This window comes from Argiope bruennichi, chromosome 9 (genome assembly GCF_947563725.1).
Source record: "Argiope bruennichi chromosome 9, qqArgBrue1.1, whole genome shotgun sequence".
NCBI classification, from domain to species: domain Eukaryota; kingdom Metazoa; phylum Arthropoda; class Arachnida; order Araneae; family Araneidae; genus Argiope; species Argiope bruennichi.
In genome coordinates, this window is record NC_079159.1 from 129,720,491 (window position 1) to 129,746,113 (window position 25,623).

Genomic DNA, 25,623 nt, shown 5'->3' on the forward strand with positions numbered 1-25,623 from the left:
TATATTGCCGAACTGGCAGTCTTATATACCCCGCATATATGCATTCAGGTAATTTTGTAGCATGGAAAGTTAAAATAAAGTGTTTCGTTGGTAAAATTTGCTCATCCCGTCGAATGGTAATTTGGCGTACGTGCGTTACACCTTGGGGTTTGAGTTCGTGAGTTATTTCTTCGATAGGAACATTGAACAGTTCTCCCCATGTGATCACACCCTTAGTATAATTCAATGAATTGTGAGGAGTGACTGTAACAGGGAACGTTGTCAAAGCTTTCATTTTAATGATTTGCTGGGCTTGCTTTTTCGTGCAAACTTCCACCAGCAAATCACCTGAACGCATCTTTCTGATAGACGACACTTCGCCGACAGTTGCCGAGATAGCTCTCTGTACAAGAAATGGGGAGACAGAATTAAAGGTTTCCTTTTTTTCCGATATCCGCTTTATAATAAAAAATGAGTCGAATTGATGAAGATTGGTAATGCATTTGTAGTTAGTTTTATGCCCACTGAAGGGAGATTTCCGCGAGGAGCCCATACGATATTAAAGAAAATTCAGGCCCGACGGCACCGCCCACCACGGAGCCCAACAAGGGAAGGCAGCCACCGGCTCTGGCCATTCCCAGCCTCGGCGCTTACCTTCGTGCTAGCCGGAACCTATACGCTCGGAGTTACCCCCGGGGACAGTGACCACCCTTAACGCCAAGCCCAAGGAGTAACCCCTTCGCTTGATCCCTAGCAGACTAGCCACTCAGGTGACTAACTACCAGCCGATTGATGCACAGGGGACCACAGTGCACCACCCGTCTTTCAAATGGGTCGCCACGCACGGCCAACACGTGGGACATCGGCTGTCCATGAGAAGCAAGAAGCAAACAGAGCGGCGACAGCTTCTCATGGAGAGCTCCCTCTCTTGCCGTCGAGGGAAAGAAAAAAAAGGCGACAGCAGAAGGCGCAGAGGAGAATAAACTTAAAGGGAGTAAAGATCCCTGGGTACCTCGGGATTGGGACACCCGTACTCACCTATAGTAGGTGAGACCCTGAGGGGCTACTATGTTCAGGAATCGCGAACATAGCAAAATAGTATATGTTTTTGTTTTTATGTCTCCCTAACGGGCGAAATTAATTAGCTAATTAATTGCTTAAATCTAAATTAGCGAAACATGGATTATCTCTGAAAGAAAATATTGTATCCATAACGACTGATGGAGAAACAATTATGAAAAAAGTTGGAAAGTTGATTGGTGCAAATCAGCAGTTGTGCTATGCACATGGAATTCAATTAGGACTAATAGATGTATTGTACCAAAAAAATAAAGAACAGAAGAATCCAAATACTGTGGATATAGAAACTTCGGATTCCAAATTTGAAGAGACTAAGAGTGAGAGTGATATTGACAATGAAGATAATGACAATGTAATTGTTGAAGAAGATATTGCTAATGGGGATGAAATATTAACCTATCAAGAATTGCTTTCTATAATTTATAAAATTTGAAAAATTGTTAAGATATTTAAACGTTCCCCAATAAAAAAGGATATGTTACTAAAATATATACTAACTGAAAATAAAACAGAATATATGTTAATATTACATTCTAAAACACGTTGGAACAGTTTACTTCCAATGATGGTACGATTTTTGAAACTGAGAAATCCAATCCAAAAAACAATAATCGACTTAAACCTCAAAATTAATTTTTCAGGTAGTGAATTCGACTTAATATCCAGAACTATATCAGCTCTACTTCCAATAAAACTGACTGTTGAGGCATTATGTCGGAGAGATTCTAATTTATGCAACTAATGCAACAATAAATTTCATGTTGCAGTCACTGAAAGAACAGCACACATCACTATCTGAAGAATTATATATTACATTGAAAACTCGCACAGAAGAAAGGCATACCGAAATAGAAAATGTCTTATGGTATTTACATAATTATAATGATTTTAAAAATGAAAATGAAAAAGAAGAAAAGAAAATAACCAATTCAAATTTGATTAAGTTTATAGTAAATTTTCTTAAAACTTTTTATCCACAAACCTATCCATGTTCAGAAGAATTCGGTTCAATTATCGAAGATTATGATGTCACTACTGTCGATAGTGAAAAGGAATTGTCTCTTGAACAAAAATTAGAATGAGCGATAAATAAAAAAATTTCAACAAACCAAAATACAATACAGAAATCAGCTATATCCAAAACCCTCTGACGAGAAATCAATTTATTTGAAGATGAGGGATTTAGAGGTAAATACTTGGAAAAAGTATATCGCGCATTGCTAACAGTGCCACTAACTATAGTAGATGCCGAAAGAGCGTTTTCAACAGCTAGTAATTTTTGCACAAAATTACTTTTCAGGCTTAAAGACTGTACAATGGATGCATTATGTTTTTTAAGATCACATTTCAAAAATTTGTAATAGTACCACAGACTGAATAGTGATATTTACACTTTTTTGTGATTTAAATAAATAAGACGTTCCTTCACTTTTTTGTGATTATATAATGTTATAATTTATAAGTTACAAATTATTTTTTGTGATATTTACACTCTCTAACGAAACTGGCAAATAAAACAAAGAAAACACCTGTGTTTTCTTTCTTTTTCTAAAATTTCTAATACCGGTATTAAAACCGGTATCCCGGTATTAAGTTTTAAAAAATACCGAATACCGGTATTGAAATTTTTGTCCGATATTGCAATCCCTAAATAGGACGTTAACGTAACTACACAAGCAAAGTTAAATTTGGCAAATTCCCTTTTATAATTTAATTAGAATGGATCACTGCAAAACAAAGATTTCTTAAAACTACACAACCGCCTATTTTCTAATTTTTCTACGATACCAGCAAATCCCTCCTCAATGAGACTCAAACGATTCATACGTAAAAAAGTACAAAAAAAAAAAAAAAAAAAAATCAAAGAATGCACAGAAAGAAGAAAACAACAACAAAAAAAAAAAACAGAAGATAAAATAATGTGCAAGAAAAGGACCCAACATTCGAAAAAGAATTGAAGAAACTTAAAGAAAAATGCGTTCCAAATGCGTTGTTTCATTCCAAATTGGTCTTTTGTAGAGAAGTTAATTTGGCGTCTATGACTTTTAATTTTAATGATAAATTATACATTGTTGAAGTGCATTATAAATTTTATGCTTTTCGATACGTAATTCCCCCTCAGGGGCTCACCTACTATAGGTGAGTACGAGTGTCCCAATCCCGAGGTACGAAGGGATCTTTACTCCCTTTCAGTTCGCTCTCCTCTACGCCTTCTGCTTTTTGCTGCGTCTTTCCTTCCCTCGACGGCAAGCGAGGGAGCTCACCATGAGAAGCTGTCGCCGCTCTGTTTGCTTCTTGCTTCTCATGGACAGCCAATGTCCCACGTGTTTGCCGTGTGTGGCGACCCATTTGAAAGACGGGTGGTGCACTGTGGTCCCCTGTGCATCAATCGGCTGGTAGTTAGTCACCCGAGTGGCTAGTCTGCTAGGGATCAAGCGAAGGGGTTACTCCTTGGGCTTGGCGTTAAGGGTGGTCACTGTCCCCGGGGGTAACTCCGAGCGTATAGGTTCCGGCTAGCACCAAGGTATGCACCGAGGCTGGGAATGGCCAGAGCCGGTGGCTGCCTTCCCTTGTTGGGCTCCGTGGTGGGCGGTGCCGTCGGGCCCGAATCTTATGGCTCCTCTCAAGAAGGGTCCCTTCAGTGGGCATCGTAAATTACAACTGCAATCTGTTGAAAATCCATTTGATCATTTTTTTGTCGTACAGCGTGTTTCCGATACAAAAGAAAACTTTCATAATGTGTCTCCTTTTCTTGTTGAAAAGGCTTTCGTTGCAACGATTGGTGATGTCTCATCTATTCGTAAACTTCGCTCCGGCGATTTGCTAGTGGAGGTTAGTTCCCACCAACAAGCACAGAAAATTCTGAAACTTAAAGCCTTAGCAACTATTCCCATCACTGTTAGTGCTCATAAATCTCTGAATTCCTCCAAGGGTGTAATCACTTGCGGAGAGTTATATAATGTCCCTATTGAGATTATTACAAAAGAATTGAGCGGTCAAGGAGTGACTCAAGTACGTCAAATAACAATTAGACGGAACGGGGAACTTCTCAATACTAAACACTATATTTTAACATTCAATAGCCCAAAACTGCCAGTTTTGAGTTTGAGTTTGATGTTTATTGCACAAGAGCCAGATTTGGCTATGCTGCCCCAAACATATGGTAAAATGAGATAAAAAAGTTTTTAAAAAATTTTAATCTAGGTGTTAAAATTTTTGTCAATAGTAATATCGAGTATTATAAAAATATAAATCTTCAAAAGTTTACTAATGAATTATAAAATTAGATAAGATGTAAAAACCCAATTTCTTTTAAAAATTTAAAAATTTTCGCATGAGGATTTTCTCCCAATAAGTCACGGATGTTCAAATTTGATGCTCCGAAATGATGCAGCCGGTTTCTATTAAAAACTGGGCATTCGATTAAAATATGAACGATGGTAAATTCGACTTGACATGATGTGCAAGTTAGACATCGTTCACCAAACAAAAGGTGTTTGTGGGTGAAACGGGTGTGCCCAATGCGAAGTCGTGTCAACTTGACATCAAGTTCTCTCACTGGGATAATTGGCCATAATGTAATGTGTGATTTAATAAAATGTAACTTATTAGATATTTGGAGGTCCCACGATTCTTGCCATAATGAATGAATATGATGAGATAGATACTTCTTCGCATCAAGATAGGGAAGTGGTCGTTGTAGATATACTGATGCTTCCTTAGCTGCAACATCTGCTTTCTCATTTTCATGTATGCCAATGTGGCTAGGTAGCCAGCAAAATATTATATCTATGCTTTTAGATTGCAGAGTTCGTAGAAGACATAAACTATCAATGGCTATTGGATGCGTCATATTATGATGATTACCAATAGCTTCAAGAGCGCTCATACTATCGGAATAAATACAAAATTTTTGTTCCCCCAAGAGTGGAAATTTTTTCTAGTGCAAATAAGATTGCCATTAATTCGGCCGTTAAAACAGAGTGAGTATTGTCTAATCGTATACTTAAAATATTTTCAGAAAAGACGATACCACATCCCACATGATGAGCAGTTTTCGATCCGTCCGTAAAGATAGCAGTGTAATCTGAAAACTTATATCGGTGATAATTAAAAATTTGTTGGAAAATGGAGTGTGAAACTGTAGTTTTATCAAAAGTAGAAAATGGATTATGAAATGAAATTTGTGGAATATCCCAAGGTGGGAGGGATATAAAATTTATCGGATGGATTTGGACATTACAAAGATCTGAGTTGGCAAGTAATTGTTTCATCCTCTCGCAAAAAGGAGGGATATTAGAGGGACGAGCATTGTATAATCGGCCAATGCCAACAGGAATATTCATGTCCCGCATAGGGTGAGTAGTATGACATTTCAGTCTTAAAAAATATTGGACGCACAACTTTTTGCGACGTAGGTTTAGTGGCAATTGGTGACAAACGACATATAAGCTGTGCACAGGAGAAGTTCGAAACGCTCCAGAACAGATCCTGAGAGCTGTATGATGCACAGTATCTAATTGCTTTAGAACACTAGTACGTGCAGAACCATACACTTCGCACCCATAATCAATACGCGAGAGTACTACAGACTGATAGATGCGAAGTAGAGATGTTCGTTCCGCACCCCATGATGTAGTTGAAAGAACCTTCAAAATATTAAGTGATTTCTGACACTTCTTCCGCAGATAACGGATATGAGGAAGGAAAGTGAGTTTACGATCAAATATCAGTCCTAAAAAGCGAACCTCATCCACAACTGCTATTCTAATTCCCCGAATATTAATTATAGGGTCTAGGTGGAGGCTTCGTTTTCTACAGAAATGGACACAACAGCTCTTTTCAGGGGAGAGTGTGTGCCCATTCTCATCGCACCAGTCTATGAGCCTGTCAACAGCTTTCTGAAGTTGTCGTTCTATTAAGGCCATACTAGATCCCTGACAAGAGATCTGTAGGTAATCGACATACAATGTGCCAGAGACAGATGATGGTATGACTTTGAGGATTTGACTTAAATGAAGGATAAAAAGGGTGACACTCAATACACTTCCTTGAGGAACACCCTCCTGTTGGATAAAAGTATTAGATAACGTTTGGTTAAAACGAACACGAAAATTACGAAATTCTAAGAAATTTTGAATAAAAACAGGCAGGTTACCCCTAAACCCCATATCAAATAAAATTTTAAGAATACCATAGCACCATGTACGGTCATAAGCCTTTTTAATGTCAAAAAATATCGAAACAAGATGGTTTCGGCGAACAAACGCATTGCGTATTTGAGATTCAAGGTGAATAAGATTATCAACTGTGGATCGACCTCGACGAAATCCACTCTGAAAGGGTGAAATACAACCTTTTTTCTCTATTTCATACATGAGACGTGAATTGACCATACGCTCGAATGTTTTACATAAGCAACTAGTCAAAGCGATCGGTCTATAGTTCAGAGGATCTACCGGATCTTTCCCTGGCTTCAGGATAGGAATCACAATCGCCTCTCGCCACTGTTCTAGAAACACTTGCTCATTCCAGATTCTGTTAAAGAGGTGAAGGAGATGAAAGAGAGAGGATTCATCCAGATGGCGGAGCATGCTGTATGTTATTCCATCAACACCTGGGCTAGTATCACGTGCCCGAGAGAGAGCCTTCTTTAGTTCATATATCCGGAATGTGCAGTTGTATGAAAAGCAACTGCGAGTTTCGAATTTTAATTTTAGTTGTTCTGCCCGTCTCTTTTTCTTGAGAAAAGCTGAATTACAGGAAGTAGAACTGGATTGGATTGGATTGTGACGTTTAGTGGCGCAAAAGCCAAACCTGGCCATACTGCGCCAGACATACGGTTAAAATATAACGACTGTGTTTTTATGTAAAATTATATAAAAGTAGAAACTGATGGATAAAATTACATGGCAAGGTCTTAACATAGTGAACAAGATATAAAAAATGATAACATAATAAAATGTTAAATAATATGATAAAAACCAATTTCTTTTAAAAATTTAAAAAGATTTTTGTGGGGATGTTCCCCGACAAGCATTTGCATTTCCACTGTTGAAGTATTAAAAAATCTTAAACGATGACGATTAAAATCAGGACACTCAACTAAAAGGTGAAGAATTGTTAAAATCATTTTGCACCTCGTGCAGAATGGGGCTCGATCGCCGAATAAAAGATGTTTATGAGTAAGACGTGTGTGGCCAATGCGGAGTCTAGATAATTTAACATCTAGCTCTCGCACTGGTAAACAAGGCCAGGATGAAATGATAGGTTTTATATTGTGAAGTTTATTATTTATTTGAACATTCCATGACTCCTGCCAGAGTGAATAAAAATGACGTTGAATTGCCTTTTTCGCATCACTGACTGGGATGTCTCTCTGAATAAGTAAAGACGCACTCTTTGCAGCATTATCCGCGAGTTCATTGCCAATGATTCCGACATGACTCGGAATCCAACAGAAAAGTATCTCAAACCCCCTGATTTGGAGAATCCTTAGAAGATCCAGGATTTCCAAGGCAACCGGATGAATCTGATTTTGAGTATTAGAAAGTACTTTCAATGAGCTCATGCTGTCAGTATAGATACAAAATTTATGATCAGAAGAGAGTGAAATCCTCTGAAGAGCATAAAAAATCGCTAATAATTCAGCAGATAGAACAGAAATCAATGTATCTAGACGATAACTGAATGTATCGGTATCAAAAACAATACCGCAACCAACATGATCGTCTGACTTTGAGCCATCCGTAAAAACCTTTAGGTGATCTAGATACTGACAGCGATGAGAATTAAACAGATTCTGGTAGATAATAGGGGCAGTATTCTGCTTCTCGAAACTAGAGAAGGGATTTAAAAAGGAAAACTGAGAAATTTTCCAAGGGGGGAAGGAAAAGAGATCAGAGGTCTGTATCACCTTATCATGGAGCTTCGAATCGTGAAGGAGAGATTTAGCTCTCTCGCAAAAAGGGAGAATGTGGGAAGGTCGAGCGTTATGAAGTCTCCGAAGACTAACCGGAAATGTCATAGAGGACAAGGGGTGCTTCGGAATAGACAAAGCTCGAAGGTAGTACTGGACAGACAGTTTTTTACGTCGTAAATCGAGTGGTAGCTGATGACAGAGAACGTAAAGACTATGCATTGGTGAGGTTCGAAATGCTCCAGAACAAATTCTCAAAGCAGAATGGTGTACAGTATCAAGTCTACGCAAGACTGTAGAACGCGCAGAGCCATAGACCATACATCCGTAATCCATACGAGATAAAATCATTGCTTCGTAAATTCGCAGCAAGGAAGTGCGATCTGCTCCCCAAGTGGTTTTAGAAAGTACCTTAAGAATGTTTAATGATCTGTCACACTTCTTCCGCAGATGCAAGACATGCGGAAGGAAAGTGAGCTTACGGTCAAATATTATTCCCAGAAATTTTATTTCATTGACCACAGGTATTCCATTATTCCCGATATGGATTGAAGGATCCAAATGAATGGCCCGTTTTCTGCAAAAGTGAATGCATTGACTTTTCTCAGGAGAAATAGTATGTCCATTTTCATCACACCATCCCACAAGTTTGTTAACTGCAACCTGAAGCTGGCGCTCTATTAAACGCATGTTGCTTCCTTGGCAGGAGATCTGAAGATCGTCAACATAAAGAGTAGCCTGAATGGATGAGGGTAAAACATTAAGAATTTGACTGAAATGACAGATAAAAAGTGTAACACTGAGGATACTTCCCTGTGGAACACCCTCAGCTTGAATAAAAGGATCGGAATATGATTTACCGACCCGAACACGAAATGTGCGTAACGATAAAAAGTTTTTTAAAAACATGAGCAAATTTCCTTTGAATCCAAACTTTGTAAGCGTAGAGAGAATGCCGAACCGCCAGGTACGGTCATAGGCCTTTTCTATGTCGAAGAAGATAGAGACTAGATGATTCCGACGGACAAATGCATTGCGGATTTGAGTTTCGAGTAAAACAATATTATCAAAAGTCGAGCGTCCTCGGCGAAAACCACTCTGCAGCAGCGGGATGCATTTTTTCCTCTCCAGTTCAAACATAAGACGAGCGTTAACCATGCGCTCAAGTGTCTTGCATAGACAACTTGTGAGTGCAATAGGCCTATAGTGTAGAGGGTTAGAGGAGTCCTTGCCAGGTTTGAGGATTGGAATCACAATAGCTTCATGCCATTGTGATGGAAACTTCTGTTCAATCCATATGCGATTAAATAAAATTAGCAGATTAGAAAGAGAAGTGTCTGACAAATGGCGAAGCATATTATATGTGATTCCATCAGGACCAGGATTGGTATCACGAGTCTTCGACAACGCCGTTAGTAGTTCGTGCATTTTAAATTCCGAATTGTACGGAAGGGATTTTCGAGTGAAAAAACACAACGATTTCTGTTGTGCACGATTTTTAATTTCTAAAAATGAAGGCTTATACGAGTCAACAGCAGAAACCTGTGCAAATGCATATCCCAGAGCATTGGCGACATCTAATGGGGAAGATACACTTCCATTTTCCGTCTCAAGAACAGGAATAGAAAATTCTTTGTAAATTCCATTAGCTGCCTTAACCTTCTTCCAGAGTAGTTTCGGAGAAGTAAAGGCTGTGATGGAAGAGACGAAATTAATCCAAGCCTCTCTCTGGCTTTGCCTACGAATACGACGAGCATTAGCTCTGGCACGTTTAAAAACAATTAAGTTTTCTGTTTTGGGATATCTACGGAAAATATTCCACCGCTTTTTTTGTTCTCGGTGACTGTCGCGGCAAGCCTCATTCCACCACGGTCTCGGGAATTTTCTCAGACGTGGGGAGCTTTTGGGGATTGTATTGTTCGCAGCATCAATTAAGCAGTCAACAACATTTTGTATAGCTTCTGTAATATTAGTCGTTCTGACTATATTCTCCGAAATTATTGCTTGTTGCGCAAAAGCAGTCCAGTCTGCCCGCTGGAATAGGAAACGCGGGGGACAGGAAGTCACGCCGCCTCTATCAACGAAGGAGACCATTAAGGGGAAGTGATCACTACCAAAGAGATCATTCCCAACTGTAAAACTGAGCAACGGAAAGAGATCAGGAGAGCAAATAGCCAGATCCAGACTGTGAAATGTACGTGTGGGTTCATGGAAATAGGTTTTCTCGTCATGATTGAGCAGACAGAGAGAGTTATCAGAGATAAACTGTTCAATCTGCCGCCCACGAGAATTTGTACTTTCCGAACCCCACAAAATACTATGAGCATTAAAATCGCCAAGAAGCAAGAACGGCTTGGGTAGTTGGTCCACTAAACTATTAAGTTCGTGTTGGTTAATGACAGCATGTGGTGGCAAATATATACTACAAACTGTGACAAGGGTCCGTATATGGACTTGAATAGCCACAGCTTGTAAGGAAGTTTGTAAATTTAAATGAGAGCTCGGGTAGAGGTTAGAAGTTAAGATGCAAACACCACCAGAAGGATTATTTCCAGTGTTAGCATCTTTCCGAGCACAGTTATAACCACGGATTTTCACAGCAATGTCATGTTTCAGGAATGTTTCCTGAAAAGCAAAACAAGCAGGATGGAGCTGATTAAGAATATGCTTTATGTCAACAACTTTGGGCCGAAGACCACGACAGTTCCAAGAGATGAAAGTTCCCATCAAGTAACTGAAGAATTGAGTTTAATATGGCAAGTGTTATGAAGAGTTGGCGAAACATCGCAACTCATTTGCAATTCATCCTCCTCGTCAGACGGATGGAGGGAGATGGAATCGGGACTTTTAGGTGAGCCAAAGATGGACGTTAAGTCCTTATGGACATTACCTTTCGTCGCAAGTCCCAAAGCGACAGAACTTTGTGTTGCAGATTTTTTTAACTTCGTTCTTAGTTCTTTTGGTGAGAGTCCCCGTTTTGACAGCTTTAGCTTTAGTGCTCTTTGAGAATTGGAGTTTGATTTCGATTTCGATCGGACTGGTTTGCTAGTTTCTGGTGCACTGGATGGTGAATTTTCAATCTCAGAATCGGAAGAGTTTTTGACAGTTGTAGTTTGGGAGTTATATTTCACACAGTTTGTGCATTTACAGTTTGCACAAAAGGGTGTTTTTACAACGGAAGCATAACTCACACCAGGTTTGGGGGTTTGAGCTAATACTTTTTGTCTTGCCTCAGAATAAGAAATTGATTCTTTAAATTTAATCGAAGTTATTTGCTTTTCAATTTTCCAGCGTTCGCAGGCTCGAGAAAATGATGCGTGGCAGCCTCCGCAGTTCACGCATTTTTCGGGGGCGTTACACTGTTCACTATCGTGGTCTTTTCCTGCACAGCGGGCACATGTTAGTGTCCCGCGGCAACTAATCTTCGAGTGGCCGAAACGCTGGCATTTGAAACATCTCAAAGGGTTTGGGATATACTGTCGAACCGGAAGTTTAATATATCCAGCATATATAAATTCTGGGATTGTTGGTCTGTGGAATGTAAGGATATAATGCTTTGTGGGAAGGAGTTGTTCATCCCGCCTAATTGTAATTTGGCGTACATGGGTCACTCCTTGGGATTTTAATTCCGCAGTGATCTCTTCAAGGGGAACATTGAACAATTCACCACATGTGATTACACCCTTTGAAAAATTTAACGATGTATGAGAGGCAGCGGTTACAGGGATATGAGCTATAGCTTTCATTTTCATTACTTGCTGTGCTTGCTTTTTGTTGGAGACTTCGATCAGCAAGTCACCAGAACGCATTTTACGTGTTGAAATAACATCACCAATTGTTGCAGAGATAGCCTTCTGCACAAGAAAAGGTGATACAGAATTAAAGGTTTCGTTTTTGTCAGAAATTCTTTTAAGTATAAAAAAGCGATCAAATTGTGGAAGGTTGGTAAAAAGGTTAGGTACTTTGCGATGCCCACTGAAGGGAGATTTCTTGGAGGAGCCCATGCGATATTATAGATGATTCAGGTCCGACGGCACCGCCCACCACGGAGCCCAACAAGGGATGGCAGCCACCGGCTCTAGACGTCTAGCCTCGGCACTTACCATAGTGCTAATCGGTTACCTATACGCTCGGAGTTACCCCCGGGGACAGTGACCACCCTTAACGCCAAGCCCAAGGAGTAACCCCTTCGCTTGATCCCTAGCAGACTAGCCACTCAGGTGACTAGGTACCAGCCGATTGATACACCGGGGACCACAGTGCACCACCCGTCTTTCTAATGGGTCGCCACGCACGGCCAACACGTGGGGTTTTGGCTGTCCATGAGAAGCAAGAAGCAAACAGAGCGGCGACAGCTTCTCATGGAGAGCTCCCTCGCTTGCCGTCGAGGGAAGGAAAAACACAGCAGATAGCAGAAGGCGTAGGGGAGTGGAAACGTAAAAGGAGTAAAGATCCCTGGGAACCTCGGGATTGGGACACCCGTACTCACCTATAGTAGGTGAGCCCCTGAGGGGGGAAGTAGAACTGGAGATATCAGCAAACGTTTGACCCATGATATTCACAATGTCCAATGGGGAAGAGTAAGAAGACGATCCAACGGTTAATACAGGAAAAGTAAACTCTCTATATATGCCATTGGCCGCCCGGACTTTCCGCCACACTTGGGCGCTGGATGTAGTAGAGGTGATTGAGGAAACGTACCTTATCCATGAAGCTCTTTGGCTTCGACGTCGTATACGGCGCGCATTTGCTCTTGCCTTTTTAAATGCAATGAGGTTTTCAGTTGTAGGGTATCTTCGAAAGATCCCCCATAATCTCTTTTGGTTCCTATAAGCTTCACGACAAGCGTCGTTCCACCACGGTTTGTGATATTTTCGTGGAAATGATGAGCGCTTAGGAATTGTAGCATTCGCAGCACTAATGATACAGTCGATAACATTTTGAACCGCATTGGTAATACTAGTAGAAGTAACCATTTCATCAGTAATCACTGCTTTCCTAGTAAATGTACCCCAGTCTGCTCTCTGGAATACGTAAGTCTGTGGATATTGCGTCGCATTGTTCTCATGAGCATGGGATATGATCAAGGGAAAGTGATCGCTATTGTATAGATCACTTGCCACTGTAATGTTCAGCAAGGGGAAAAGTGCAGGAGTGCAAATAGCCAAATCAACAGAATGAAATGTACCTGTGGGTTCATGGAAATGTGTCTTCTCGTTATTATTGAGCAGACAGAGACAGTTATCAGAAATAAATTGTTCTATCTGTCGCCCGCGAGAATTTATTCTATCAGAACCCCACATAGTACTATGGCCATTGAAGTCACCTAGCAGTATGAAAGGCACTGGAAGTTGATCAACCAGAATGTTAAGATCATTTTGAGAGATAATGACGTCGAATAGTAATACGACGGACATGTGTCACTCCTTGCGAGCTTAGTTTCTGAGTTATTTCCTCCAGTGAAACATTAAACAATTCACCGCAGGTTATAACACCTTTGGATGAATTAAGCGTTCGATGTGCACTCACATTTACTGGTATCGTTGCTAATGCTTTCAATTTCAGCAGTTGTTGAGCTTGCTTGCGGGAATTCACTTCCACAAGCAAGTCTCCAGAACGTAATTTTCGAATTGAAACAACTTCTCCGACAGTGCTTGATATAGCTTTTTCCACTAAAAATGGTGAAACTGTATGAAAGTTTTCTTCATCTTTGGTTCTTTTAATCACGAAAAATGATTCAAAGTGTTTTGTAAATGCATTTGATACAATTGGTTGCCCACTGAAGGGAGCACGTTTGGATTTGCCCATACGATATTAGAAGTCTTTCAGGCCCGACGGCACCGCCCACCACGGAGCCCAACAAGGGAAGGCAGCCACCGGCTCTAGCCCTTCCCAGCCTCGGCGCTTACCTTGGTGCTAGCCGGAACCTATACGCTCGGAGTTACCCCCGGGGACAGTGACCACCCTTAACGCCAAGCCCAAGGAGTAACCCCTTTGCTTGATCCCTAGCAGACTAGCCACTCAGGTGACCAGCTACCAGCCGATTGATGCACAGGGGACCACAGTGCACCACCCGTCTTTCTAATGGGTTGCCACGCACGGCCAACACGTGGGGTTTTGGCTGTCCATGAGAAGCAAGAAGCAAACAGAGCGGCGACAGCTTCTCATGGAGAGCTCCCTCCCTTGCCGTCGAGGGAAGGAAAGACACAGCAGAAAGCAGAAGGCGTAGGGGAGAGCGAACTGAAAGGGAGTCAAGATCCCTGGGTACCTCGGGATTGGGACACCCGTACTCACCTATAGTAGGTGAGCCCCTGAGGGGCCCAAAACTGCCAGAATCTATTAAAGCTGGGTATATAAATTTACCTGCCCGTCCCTATATACCAAACCCTCTGCGTTGTTTTCAGTGCCAGCGTTTTGTTCATGCAAAATCAAACTGTCGTGGAACTCTAACTTGCGCACGTTGTTCGGAAAAGGGCCATGACAGTCAGCAGTGTGCCGCGTCTGAAAAGTGCATTAATTGCACACTGCCTATTCTCGCCTATAGGCGATCACACTGCCTATTCTCGACTCTGCCCACGTTGGCAATTAGAAAAACAAATTGTAACTGTTAAATTCAAAGAAAATATTTCCTATCCAGAGGCAAGGCGCAAGGTAACATCTCAAACTCCTAACCCAAGTAATAGCTACGCATCTGTTTTTGCAAAAAATTTTAAACCAGTAAATATTCCAGAAACTCGTTCTGAAAAAACAAAACAATCCAAAAAAGCACAGTCCTCCAGTGCAGATTCAGATTCGGTTTCAAATAGTGCTCCTGAATCGTCAAACACTCGGAGACGTAAAGGTAAAACCAAATCTCAAAAATCTCTGTCGCTAAGACTTTCAAAACGAGGCCTGTCACAAGCTGATTTGCCAACAAAGCTCAAAAAATCTACATTGAAAAATTCAATCGCTTTAGGACTGGCCAGTAGGGGCCTTGTTCAACAAGATTTGCCATCCATTTTTGGCAATTCCCCTAAAAGTTCTGAACTCATCTCTCTCCATCCGTCGGAGGAAGAGGATGATTTGAAAATGAGTTGCGACACTACAGCAACTCCTCATTCTTCTGCTTTTAGTTCTCTTTCCAAAACCTCTTAATGGGTACCTTCCTTTCTTGGAACTGTCGCGGCATTCGTTCGAAACTCCATAACATTAAACATCTCATCAACAAATTTCATCCTATTTGTATAGGACTTCAAGAGACCTTCTTATCGTCTGATTTCTCTCTGAAACTTCGTGGCTATAACTGTACTCGGAGAGATATTATCTCCGGCACCCACCCATCAGGTGGTGTCTGCATTTTCACTTCTAATCTCTATCCAAGCACACCTCTTTACAGGCCGTGGCTGTGCAGGTTCGTTCTCGAATTTTGGTTACGGTCTGTTGCATTTACTTGCCACCTCAACGGACTATTAGTCAAAGTGATCTAGACAATTTGGTTGACCAGCTTCCATCACCATTTATCTTGTTAGGCGATTTTAATGGACATAGCACTTTGTGGGGTTCGGAAGTTACAAATTCTCGTGGGCGACAGATTGAACAATTTATTTCGAATAATTGTCTCTGTTCAATAATGAAGAAAAAACGTACTTCCACGAGCCTACACGTAGCTTCCATAGTATTGATTTTGCAATCTGCACTCCTGATCTTTTACCACTGCTGAATTTCGCAGTTGGAAATGATTTGTATGACAGTGATCACTTTCCTTTGATAGTCTCTTACTCTGATAGAGATGGGGCGAATAATTATCCACCACGGTATCTATTCCAGCGGGCAGACTGGGATAAGTTCATGCAGTTAGCAAATATCACTGATTCTATGGTCAATGAGACAGACATTACAGAAGCGGTGCAAAATGTCATCAACTGCCTAATTAACGCCGCAGATCAGAGTATTCCTAAGAGTTCCCCACGGTTAAGGAAATATTGCAGACCGTGGTGGAATGAAGCTTGTCGTGACAGTCGCAAAAGAGAAAAGAAACTCTGGAATGTTTTCAGAAGGTATCCAACCACAGAAAACCTTATCGCTTTTAAACAAGCCAAAGCCTTTGCTCGCCGCATTCGTCGTCAAAGCCAGAGAGAATCCTGGATCAAATTTGTTTCATCCATTACTTCTTCAACCTCAAGCAAACTTCTATGGAGGAAAATCACGGCCGCTAATGGCATTTACAAAGAATTCTCCATTCCTGTACTCAACACAGGAAATGCGAATATATCTTGTCCATTAGATGTTGCCAATACTTTAGGTCATACCTTTGCTAAAGTTTCTTCAGCAGATTCATATAGTCCTACTTTCATAGCGACTAAGAATCGTGTAGAAAATTTACCTTTGGACTTTTCTGCTCAAAATTTTCTTCCCTATAATGCTGAATTTAGTTTGGATGAATTGAAAAATGCTTTATCTAAGACACACGATACCAGTCCCGGTCCAGATGGAATCTCTTACAGCATGCTTCGCCACTTAAATGCTACATCGCTCTCCAACCTGTTATGTTTATTTAATAGAATATGGATTGAGCATCAATTCCCTTCTCAGTGACAAGAAGCTCTGGTGATTCCAATATTAAAGCCTGGCAAGGATTCATCTAATCCTCTTAGTTATCGACCTATTGCACTGACGAGTTGTTTATGCAAAACGCTCGAGCGCATGGTAAATGCTCGCTTGGTCTACGAACTGGAGAAACAAGGCGGCATACCGCAATTGCAGAGTGGTTTTCGTAGAGGAAGATCAACCTCTGATAATATAATCCTACTGGAAACCGAAATTCGTAATGCTTTCGTTCATCGTAACCACATTGTCTCCATTTTCTTTGATTTGGAAAAGGCTTATGATCGCACATGGCGATATGGCATTCTCCAAACGCTTTTTAATCTTAATTTTAGAGGCCATTTACCCATGTTTTTAAAGAACTTTTTATCCTTTCGAACATTTCGTGTTCAATTAGGAAATTGTTATTCTGATTATTTTAACCAAGCTGAGGGTGTTCCACAGGGAAGCGTCCTTAGCGTAACTCTTTTTATACTTCATCTTAGCCAAATACTACATCATTTACCATCATCTGTTCGCGGAACATTATACGTTGATGACTTACAAATATCCTGCCAAGGATCTGATATGAACTTTATTGAGCAGCAGTTGCAAAACGCAGTGAATAAGCTAGTAGCATGGTGCGACGATAATGGACACACATTTTCTCCTGAGAAAAGTCGTTGAGTGCACTTCTGCAGGAAGCGAAATTTACACCCAGATCCAATTATCTATATTAAAAACATTGCCATTCCGGTGGTGAATGACATGAAGTTTTTAGGAATGATTCTCGATAGAAAATTGAGTTTTCTGCCACATATATTATATCTTCGGAAGAAATGTGAGAAATCTTTGAACATCCTCAAGGTATTATCTAATACGCCTTGGAGAGCCGATCGCACCACCTTACTTCATGTGTATACTGCACTCATTTTATCTCGCATAGATTATGGATGCATGGTGTATGGATCTGCTCGGTCTGCTGTTTTACGCAGACTAGATACCATGCATCATTCGGCTCTGAGGATATGCTCGGGAGCTTTCCGTACTTCCCCTGTCGAAAGCCTTTATGTAATTTGTAATCAACTGCCTCTCGATTTGCGTCGAAAGAAAGTCTCAGCACAGTACTATTTTCGTACATTATCAGTCTCCCGTCACCCTATTTGTCAAAGTTCTATTTCCTCTGTCTCTCCTCCGACTCTACAATGCTCGGTTTGGTTTGGTTTTGTGTTGTTTTACGGCGCAAACGCCATATCTGGCCATACTGCGCCAAGCAAAAAGTTAAGTTAAAAAAACACAGTTAAAATAAGAAAGTTCGAAGATGGAGACAATTTCATATAACATGACGAAAAGATAATGAAACCATACGTAAAAACTTGAGCAGGAAATAAAAAACAGAGAGCATATGATAATATTTTAAAAAGGAATAAATATAAACAGTGCATAAAACATTAAAATACAAGTTGAATGATAGGCTAAATGTTGAATACAAAGATAAAATGTACTAAATCCGATGTAAAAACCTAATAAAACTCAAAAAGTTAAAAATATTAGGGTGATATTTTTCACCTACTAAGTCGTGAAGAGTCAATGATGTTGAGTTAAAAAAGCGAATACGATAGGAGTTAAAATTTGGACACTCAATTAAAATGTGCTTCACACTAAGGTCGACATGACATCGAGAACAAACCGGTGGTCTCTCTCTGAGAAGAAGATGTCGATGCGTAAACCAAGTATGCCCTATGCGAAGGCGTGTCAATTTAACATCAGGGCCAAGCATAGGCAAAGCTGGCCACATACAAATAGAAGGCTTAATGACGTGCAGTTTATTATGGATTTGTTTATCCCATGTCTCTTGCCACAAAAGGAAAATATGTTTTGCAATTGATTTTTGAATATCGCAGTAAGGTGATTCATAATGAAAAAAGGTAGATGCAGTTTTAGCAGAGTGATCGGCCTGTTCATTTCCAACGTGACTAGGGATCCAACAAAATAAAATATCAAAGCCCCTATGATGGAGGGTCTGCAAAAGTCCCAAGATCTTAATAGCGAACGGATGAAAGTTAAAATGATGGAGTACTTCTAAAGAACTCATACTGTCCGTATAAATACAAAATTGTCGTTCAGAGGCAAGAGAGATCTTTTGTATAGCACATAAAATCGCCAGCAACTCCGCAGATAAAACTGAAAATTATGCATGAATACGGAAACTGTGTATTTCGTCTCCAAAGACGACACTACATCCAACATGTCCGTCCGACTTTGAGCCGTCAGTAAATATTGGAAAATAGGAGGCATACTGTGAACGATGAGAATTAAAAAGTTGTTGGAAAATAATTGGGGCAGTTGTAGCTTTATTAAATTCAGAGAAACAATTCAAAAAGGAAAACTGAGGAATTTCCCAAGGTGAAAATATTTGAAAATCTATTGGATCGACATCAGAAAACTGGAGCCCTGAATCATGAAGTACGCTTTTGATTCTCTCACAAAAGGGAAGAATGTGAGATGGGCGAGCATTGTAAATTCTTTTAAGGGAAACAGGAATGGTCATACGAGTTACAGGATGATTTTGGAGAGACTGAGCTCGAAAGTAGTACTGCAGTGCAAGTTTCTTTCGGCGTAAAGACAAGGGCATTTGATGACATATGACGTAAAGGCTTTCGATTGGCGATGTGCGGAAAGCCCCTGAACATATTCGGAGGGCGGAATGATGCACAGTATCTAGTCGACGTAGTGCAGTAAGACTGGCAGAGCCATATACTAAACACCCGTAGTCTATCCCAGATAAAATTATGGCTTGATATAGATGGGTTAAAGACGTACGATCAGCACCCCAAGACGTACGAAAAAGTACCTTGAGGATATTCGGGGATTTCTCGCACTTTTTCCGAAGGTATGCGATATGCGAAAGGAAAGTAAGCTTCCGATCGAAAAGTATTCCCAGAAATCGTATTTCATTAACGACCTACAATGCTCGGCCCTCTCACATCCTCCCTTTCAGTATTAGAGTTAAAAAATAATTCATGACTCTGGCTTTGATAATATAACTCTTCTGACTAATGATCCATTAGCGTTTCCACCTTGGGATCTGCCACAATTTACTTTCCTTAACCCATTTTCTGGATTTGACAAATCTAAAACTCCACCAGTTATTTTCCAACAAATGTTTTACTTTCACCTCTATCAGTATGGATCTTACATTCCAGTTTGTACTGATGGCTCAAAATCAGACGAACATGTTGGCTGTGGAGTAGTAATTGGATCTGATATCCACAGTTATCGTCTGGAGAGCTCTTGCTCTGTATTTACTGCTGATCTCACAGCTATCCTCTGTGCTCTTCAGAAAATATTACTTTCAACTCATAGCAAATTTTGCATTTATAGCGACAGCATGAGTTCATTGCAAACGCTCTCTAATTTTCACTGTCGGATACACCCAGTTGCTCATGAAATATTCATCCTTTTGCGCACTATCCAGAATCAGGGTTTTTCAATTCTTTTCTGTTGGGTTCCCAGCCATGTCGGGATTTTTGGCAATGAACTGGCAGATAAAGCTGCTAGAGATGCCACCTTGCTTTTGCAGCGCCCTCTTGCTTATTGTGATGTCAAGAGGTCTTTTGTTGATTTCGTACATGGATTATGGCAGAAAACCTGGGATCAAAAAACCAATAACAAGCTGCATGCCGTTAAACCTTCAATTGGTTTGTGGCCAGTTCTACATTTGCGAAGAGATGATGTGAGGTTGACTCGTCTTCGTGTCGGACACACGCGTTTTACGCACAAATATTTACTATTCGGAGAAAGGGCACCTACATGTCCTACTTGCAACACTATTTTTAGTGTTAGTCATATGTTGATTGAGTGCCCAAAATTTAATACTCAGCGTATTCATTTTTTCAAAACTTCATCACTATCAATGTCAGACATAGTGGGAGTAAATCCCCATGATAATCTTTTTCAGTTTTTAAAGGCCATTGACTTTTGCGAATATATCTAGGTTTTACTATTTCATCTAATAACACTTTTTAACTTTTTACCGTGTGGAATTTAATCTTTTAAAGTAATTCTTTTACAAATCTTTTGATACAATTATTTTAACGTTGTTTTTATTCCACGATCATCAATAATCTAACCACACGACTGGCGCAGTTTAGCCAGGGTTGGCTCTTGCGCCACTAAAGCTCACAACCAACCAACCATCGATACGTAATTCGCTATTGTTTGAACTTAGTTTCAGAAAACAATTATTGGAAAAAAAATGTGCCTACACTATACTGAATACATAGAATTGCTCTAATAAAATAGTTTATTTTTAATTGATCTTCAAAAAGAATATGCGTGAGAAGTTAGTTATGAAGAATTAACCCCTAAATTCATAATGATAAGTATCAGATGAATTGACATGGAGCAAAAATAGTTTAAACCGATCAGTAAGAAACAAATTATTCGGGAGAATATTTTAATCAACTCGAACAACACTCGAAGAATATTCCATTGTCTTCTATGATTTTAAACAAAAGTCGTCATTCGAAATAACATATTTTACAAGCGTGTTCTAACATTTCGAATCTAATCAGAAAGTCTTTTGTCTGTTCGCACAAGTCCCCTTTCAGGCAGCTCTTCTCGACTCGAGTGCTTTTACAAACAATAAGGGATGGAGGCAGTAGATAAATATATTCTGCGAGAAAAAAATGATATCTATGGAAGTCGTTTCGCTTGGACGATTCGACTGTCATATCGGCAAAGTTAAAACACCAGAGATAAAGAGATGAAAACATCAGCAAAATCTAGTCTCGATTTTATAATGTAAGGACTAAATTTTGTCAATTGACTTCAACACCATACTAAAAATTCACAAAACTTTCAAACTGCAAATAAAACAAAAATTTGAATTTCATACTTTTCTGAGACACATTTTAAAACTAGAGAGAATTAAGGGCTACGAGCATGAAGTTTTATGAGAAATTTAATCTGTGGGAAAAACAATTTTCTTAAAAAATAATAATAAATACTAATAATTTTCATAATAATGAATTCAAAAGGAAATAAAAGTACTGATCAAATGTTAACCAATATTTTATTTTATTGAATGTGAAACTTAGAACGCCTAAATTGGAATAAAAAGAAAAGAAACTTTTGCATAAAAATAATAATCAATAATACAAATAATTTCTTTTCTCTTACAAAGAAAATTTTATTTGTGAAGCATTCTAATTCATATGAGTTAAATGACAATACATTTTTTTTTCGGTTCTCTAACAGATTTTGTTAATTGTGTTTTAAAATTTAATTTAATTTCTTCTAATAATTTTTTCACTAAGATGCTCATTGTTGAAAAGTAGGAAAGATTAATAAATTTGAATAATGCATCTCCATATCAAAAAAGTGTTAATTAAAATTTATAAATTAAAATGCTTCTAAGATGATTTTTTTTTGTTAAGAAGAAGGATCTCTTCTACCTTTCAGAATCTTTTCCTCATCCTCCGATTCCAACTTTCTGGCAGCGATGTCTTCTTCCAGGTCCGCATAATCTAAGGATCAGAAATGATAAGAGAAATTGCACACATGGTTTAAAAAAACAGACTTTTTTGGATTATACGAATTTTATCTTTACTTTAAAAAAATTCAGTTGCTAGGTTTATCAGTGCAAGAGCCAATACTGTGCCAAGCGTATGGTTTAAGTGATTCGGCTGCAATTTAACCCTTTTGGGAATGAAAGTCAAGTTTTCCCATTGCCTTTCGTTTTAAAAAAATTTACCCATTCATTCATATTTTCCTTTTTTAAAAAGAAATCGTAAGCTAAAACCAAGTATATATCAGATCCACAGATTTTCAAAACTGCAACAAAATAATAAAATGACATTTAAAAATGTAAAATACGTCAATTTATTGGTATTTTTAAAGAAAAAGAAAAATTTTCTTTCTCATTAGATAAGAGTCTTAATATAAAAAAATAACATACAATATATGTAATTTTTTATTATTTCTAACTTAAGTTTACAGTATTTGAAAAAGGTTAAGTATTTATTCATTCATTTTACACTACATGTAATCATCCCACACCGAAAAAGAGATTTGGTTCGGAATGTCTATTCAACAATTATTTTATTAGCACAGAACAGATAAAGTTCGAAGGTTTCTTTCCGAACTTATAAACCTTAATTTCAAATGACCAAGAAAACTTTCTGCACTCGTAAACCTCAACATAGATGTGCTCATTTCATGCGTTTAGCACAGTTTTCAACTGGAGATAATTATTCCTTGCGCCTCGAAAGAGTGGTTTTTTTGGGCTCCGTATCGAAAAGGATGACATCGACGGCTGTTGTCTTGAAACAAAAACAGATGCTGTGAAAAGAAAAGAAAATATAAAGATAAGGAAGTATCGTCGTTCATCTTTTTCCAAAACTTTTAATAAACTTGTGATTGAAAACAGAATCTTCTAGGATGAAGTCCTCTTTAGTGTAAGACCCAAATCTCTGCGTTCAAATAAGGCAAAGTGAATGAATCAGTCGTTCGATGATTGAACTTCTTTATTTATATGAAAATAATTAAGTTCCGAGCAAAAATAACTTTCTTACTATTCAGCGAGTTGCCTTATTCTTCGGCCTTATTCTCCTTGAATTTATAGGTTGGTTGGTTGGTTTGTGCTGTTTATTGGCGCAAGAGCCATATTTGGCTATGCTGCGCCAATCCAATGGTAAAATATAAAAGTGAGGTAAAACGTAGATTTAAATAACAAATTTAGTTAAAAAATGATAGACTAATTAAGGTAGGAATCAATGTCTGGGTTCTATTGATCACAGTGATAAGACAGATATTCTACATACTAAATACAAGTATAAAATCTTATAGCTTTTAAAAATTTAAAAATATTTGGGTGGGGATTTTCACCCACCAGGTCCTGCAAGTTCAACGAAGTTAAATGAAAAAAACGAATACGTTGGAAGTTAAAATCAGTACATTCAATTAAAATATGTTTAACAGTAAAATCCACACGGCATGTGGGGCACTTTGGTGCCGCTTCACCGAAAAGAAGATGGTTGTGCGTGAAGCGAGTATGTCCTATACGGAGGCGAGTCATTTTGACGTCAACCTCACGTATAGGGAGAACAGACCACAATCCAATAGTTGGTTTAATGGAATGTAATTTATTTTCGGTTCGCTGATCCCACGTCAATTGCCAAGAAGAAAAAATGTGTTTAGCCAAGGACTTCTTAATATCGCAATAAGGAAGTCCCTGAGACAAAGCATTCGCTGCTGATTTTGCCGTTAAATCCGCCATTTCATTTCCAGCAATGCCAACATGACTCGGCACCCAACAGAAAATAATTTGAAAACCTTCATTTTGTAACAGGCGCAAGATAAATAAAATTCTAACAGCAATCGGGTGCATCCGATTGTGATAGTGAGTTAGTGTCTCCAAAGCACTCATGCTATCAGTATAAATAATAAATTTACGCTGAGTAGAAGGGGAGATTTTCTGAAGAGCGCAGAAAATGGCCACCAACTCAGCAGTAAAAACTGAACAGCAATTGTGTAAACGGTGGCTCAGTATATCAGATGGTAGTATGATTCCACAGCCAACATGACCATCTGATTTCGAGCCATCCGTGAAAATTGGTGTAAAGGAAGAATACCGATAGCGATGATATAGAAACATCTGTTGGAAAATAATCGGTGCAGTTGAGGATTTTTCAAATCCTGAGAAGGGGTTTAGAAAAGAAAATTGCGCTATATCCCAAGGTGGAAAACAAAACAGATCAGCTGATTTAATAGTAATATTTTCAAGGCCCGAGTCATGAAGGATATTTTTAATTCTCTCATTGAATGGAAGGATATGAAATGGACGGGCGTTATACAATCTGCAAAGAACAGACGGAAATTTAATTTGACGTAAAGGGTGCTTTGACACTGACATGATTCGGAAGTAATACGAAGCGGACAATTTGTTACGCCTTAAATTTAGGGGCATTTGGTGACAGATAACATGCAGGCTCTCAACGGGAGAGGTTCGAAATGCACCGGAACAAATTCGTAAGGCAGAGTGGTGAACAGTATCCAATCGCCGCAAGATGGAAGCGCTGGCAGAACCATACACCATACAGCCATAATCGATTCGGGATAGAATTACTGCTTCATAAATGCGGAGTAGGGAGGTTCGATCAGCACCCCAAGATGTTCTGCAGAGTACCTTCAGAACATTTAAGGATTTCTCACACTTTTTCCGCAGGTGCAAGATGTGCGGAAGGAAAGTCAACTTGCGATCGAAGATTATTCCCCAAAACCGTATTTCATTTACGACAGGAAACGATATATTACCAATGTTAATATTTGGATCCAAGTGAATGTTTCTCTTTCGGCAGAAGTGCACACAACGGCTCTTCTCCGGTGAGATATTGTGTCCGTTGTTTTTGCACCAAGCTACTAATTTATTCACAGCATTCTGTAATTGTCTCTCAATAAGGTTCATACTGCTTCCTTGGCATGAGATCTGAAGATCATCCACATAAAGACTTGCTTGTACAGATGAAGGCAAATGAGTTAAAATCTGGCTCAGATGAATAATAAAAAGGGTGACACTGAGGACACTTCCCTGCGGAACTCCCTCAGCCTGAATAAAACTATTAGAATAAAAGTTCCCAACACGAACTTTGAAGGTCCGATGTGATAAAAAGTTCAATAAGAATATGGGCAGGTTTCCCCTAAAACCAAAGTTAAAAAGCGTAGTGAGTATGCCGTAGCGCCATGTACGGTCATACGCCTTCTCAATATCGAAAAATATGGAGACAAGGTGGTTCCTCCTTACAAATGCGTTGCGAATTTCAGTTTCCAGTAATACGAGGTTGTCAAAAGTAGACCGACCTCGACGGAAACCACTCTGCAACGGAGAGATGCATCCTTGTTTCTCCAATTCGTATATGAGCCGAGCATTGACCATTCTCTCAAAAGTCTTGCAAAGACAGCTTGTTAAACCAATTGGTCGGTAGTTCAGAGGATTAGAAGGTTCCTTGGCAGGTTTTAGAATGGGGATCACAATCGCTTCTCGCCACTGTGAAGGGTACTTCTGCTCAGTCCATATTCTG

The 25,623-nt window shown here is 39.3% G+C and overlaps 1 protein-coding gene across 5 annotated transcripts in view; it reads right to left on the reverse strand.

The window, feature by feature from the left end:
* The window catches only part of LOC129985332 (chordin-like), a 203,516-nt gene that overhangs the window by 65,788 nt on the left and 112,105 nt on the right, over positions 1-25,623 (reverse strand). For 4 of the 5 annotated variants that reach the window (XM_056095317.1, XM_056095318.1, XM_056095316.1 and 1 more), the window contains exon 4: positions 22,000-22,071. The exons of the other annotated variant lie outside the window; for it this stretch is intronic. In XM_056095317.1, the coding sequence (XP_055951292.1) occupies positions 22,000-22,071 (72 nt within the window). The remainder of the gene's footprint in view (positions 1-21,999; positions 22,072-25,623) is intronic. 5 annotated transcript variants of the gene reach the window in all.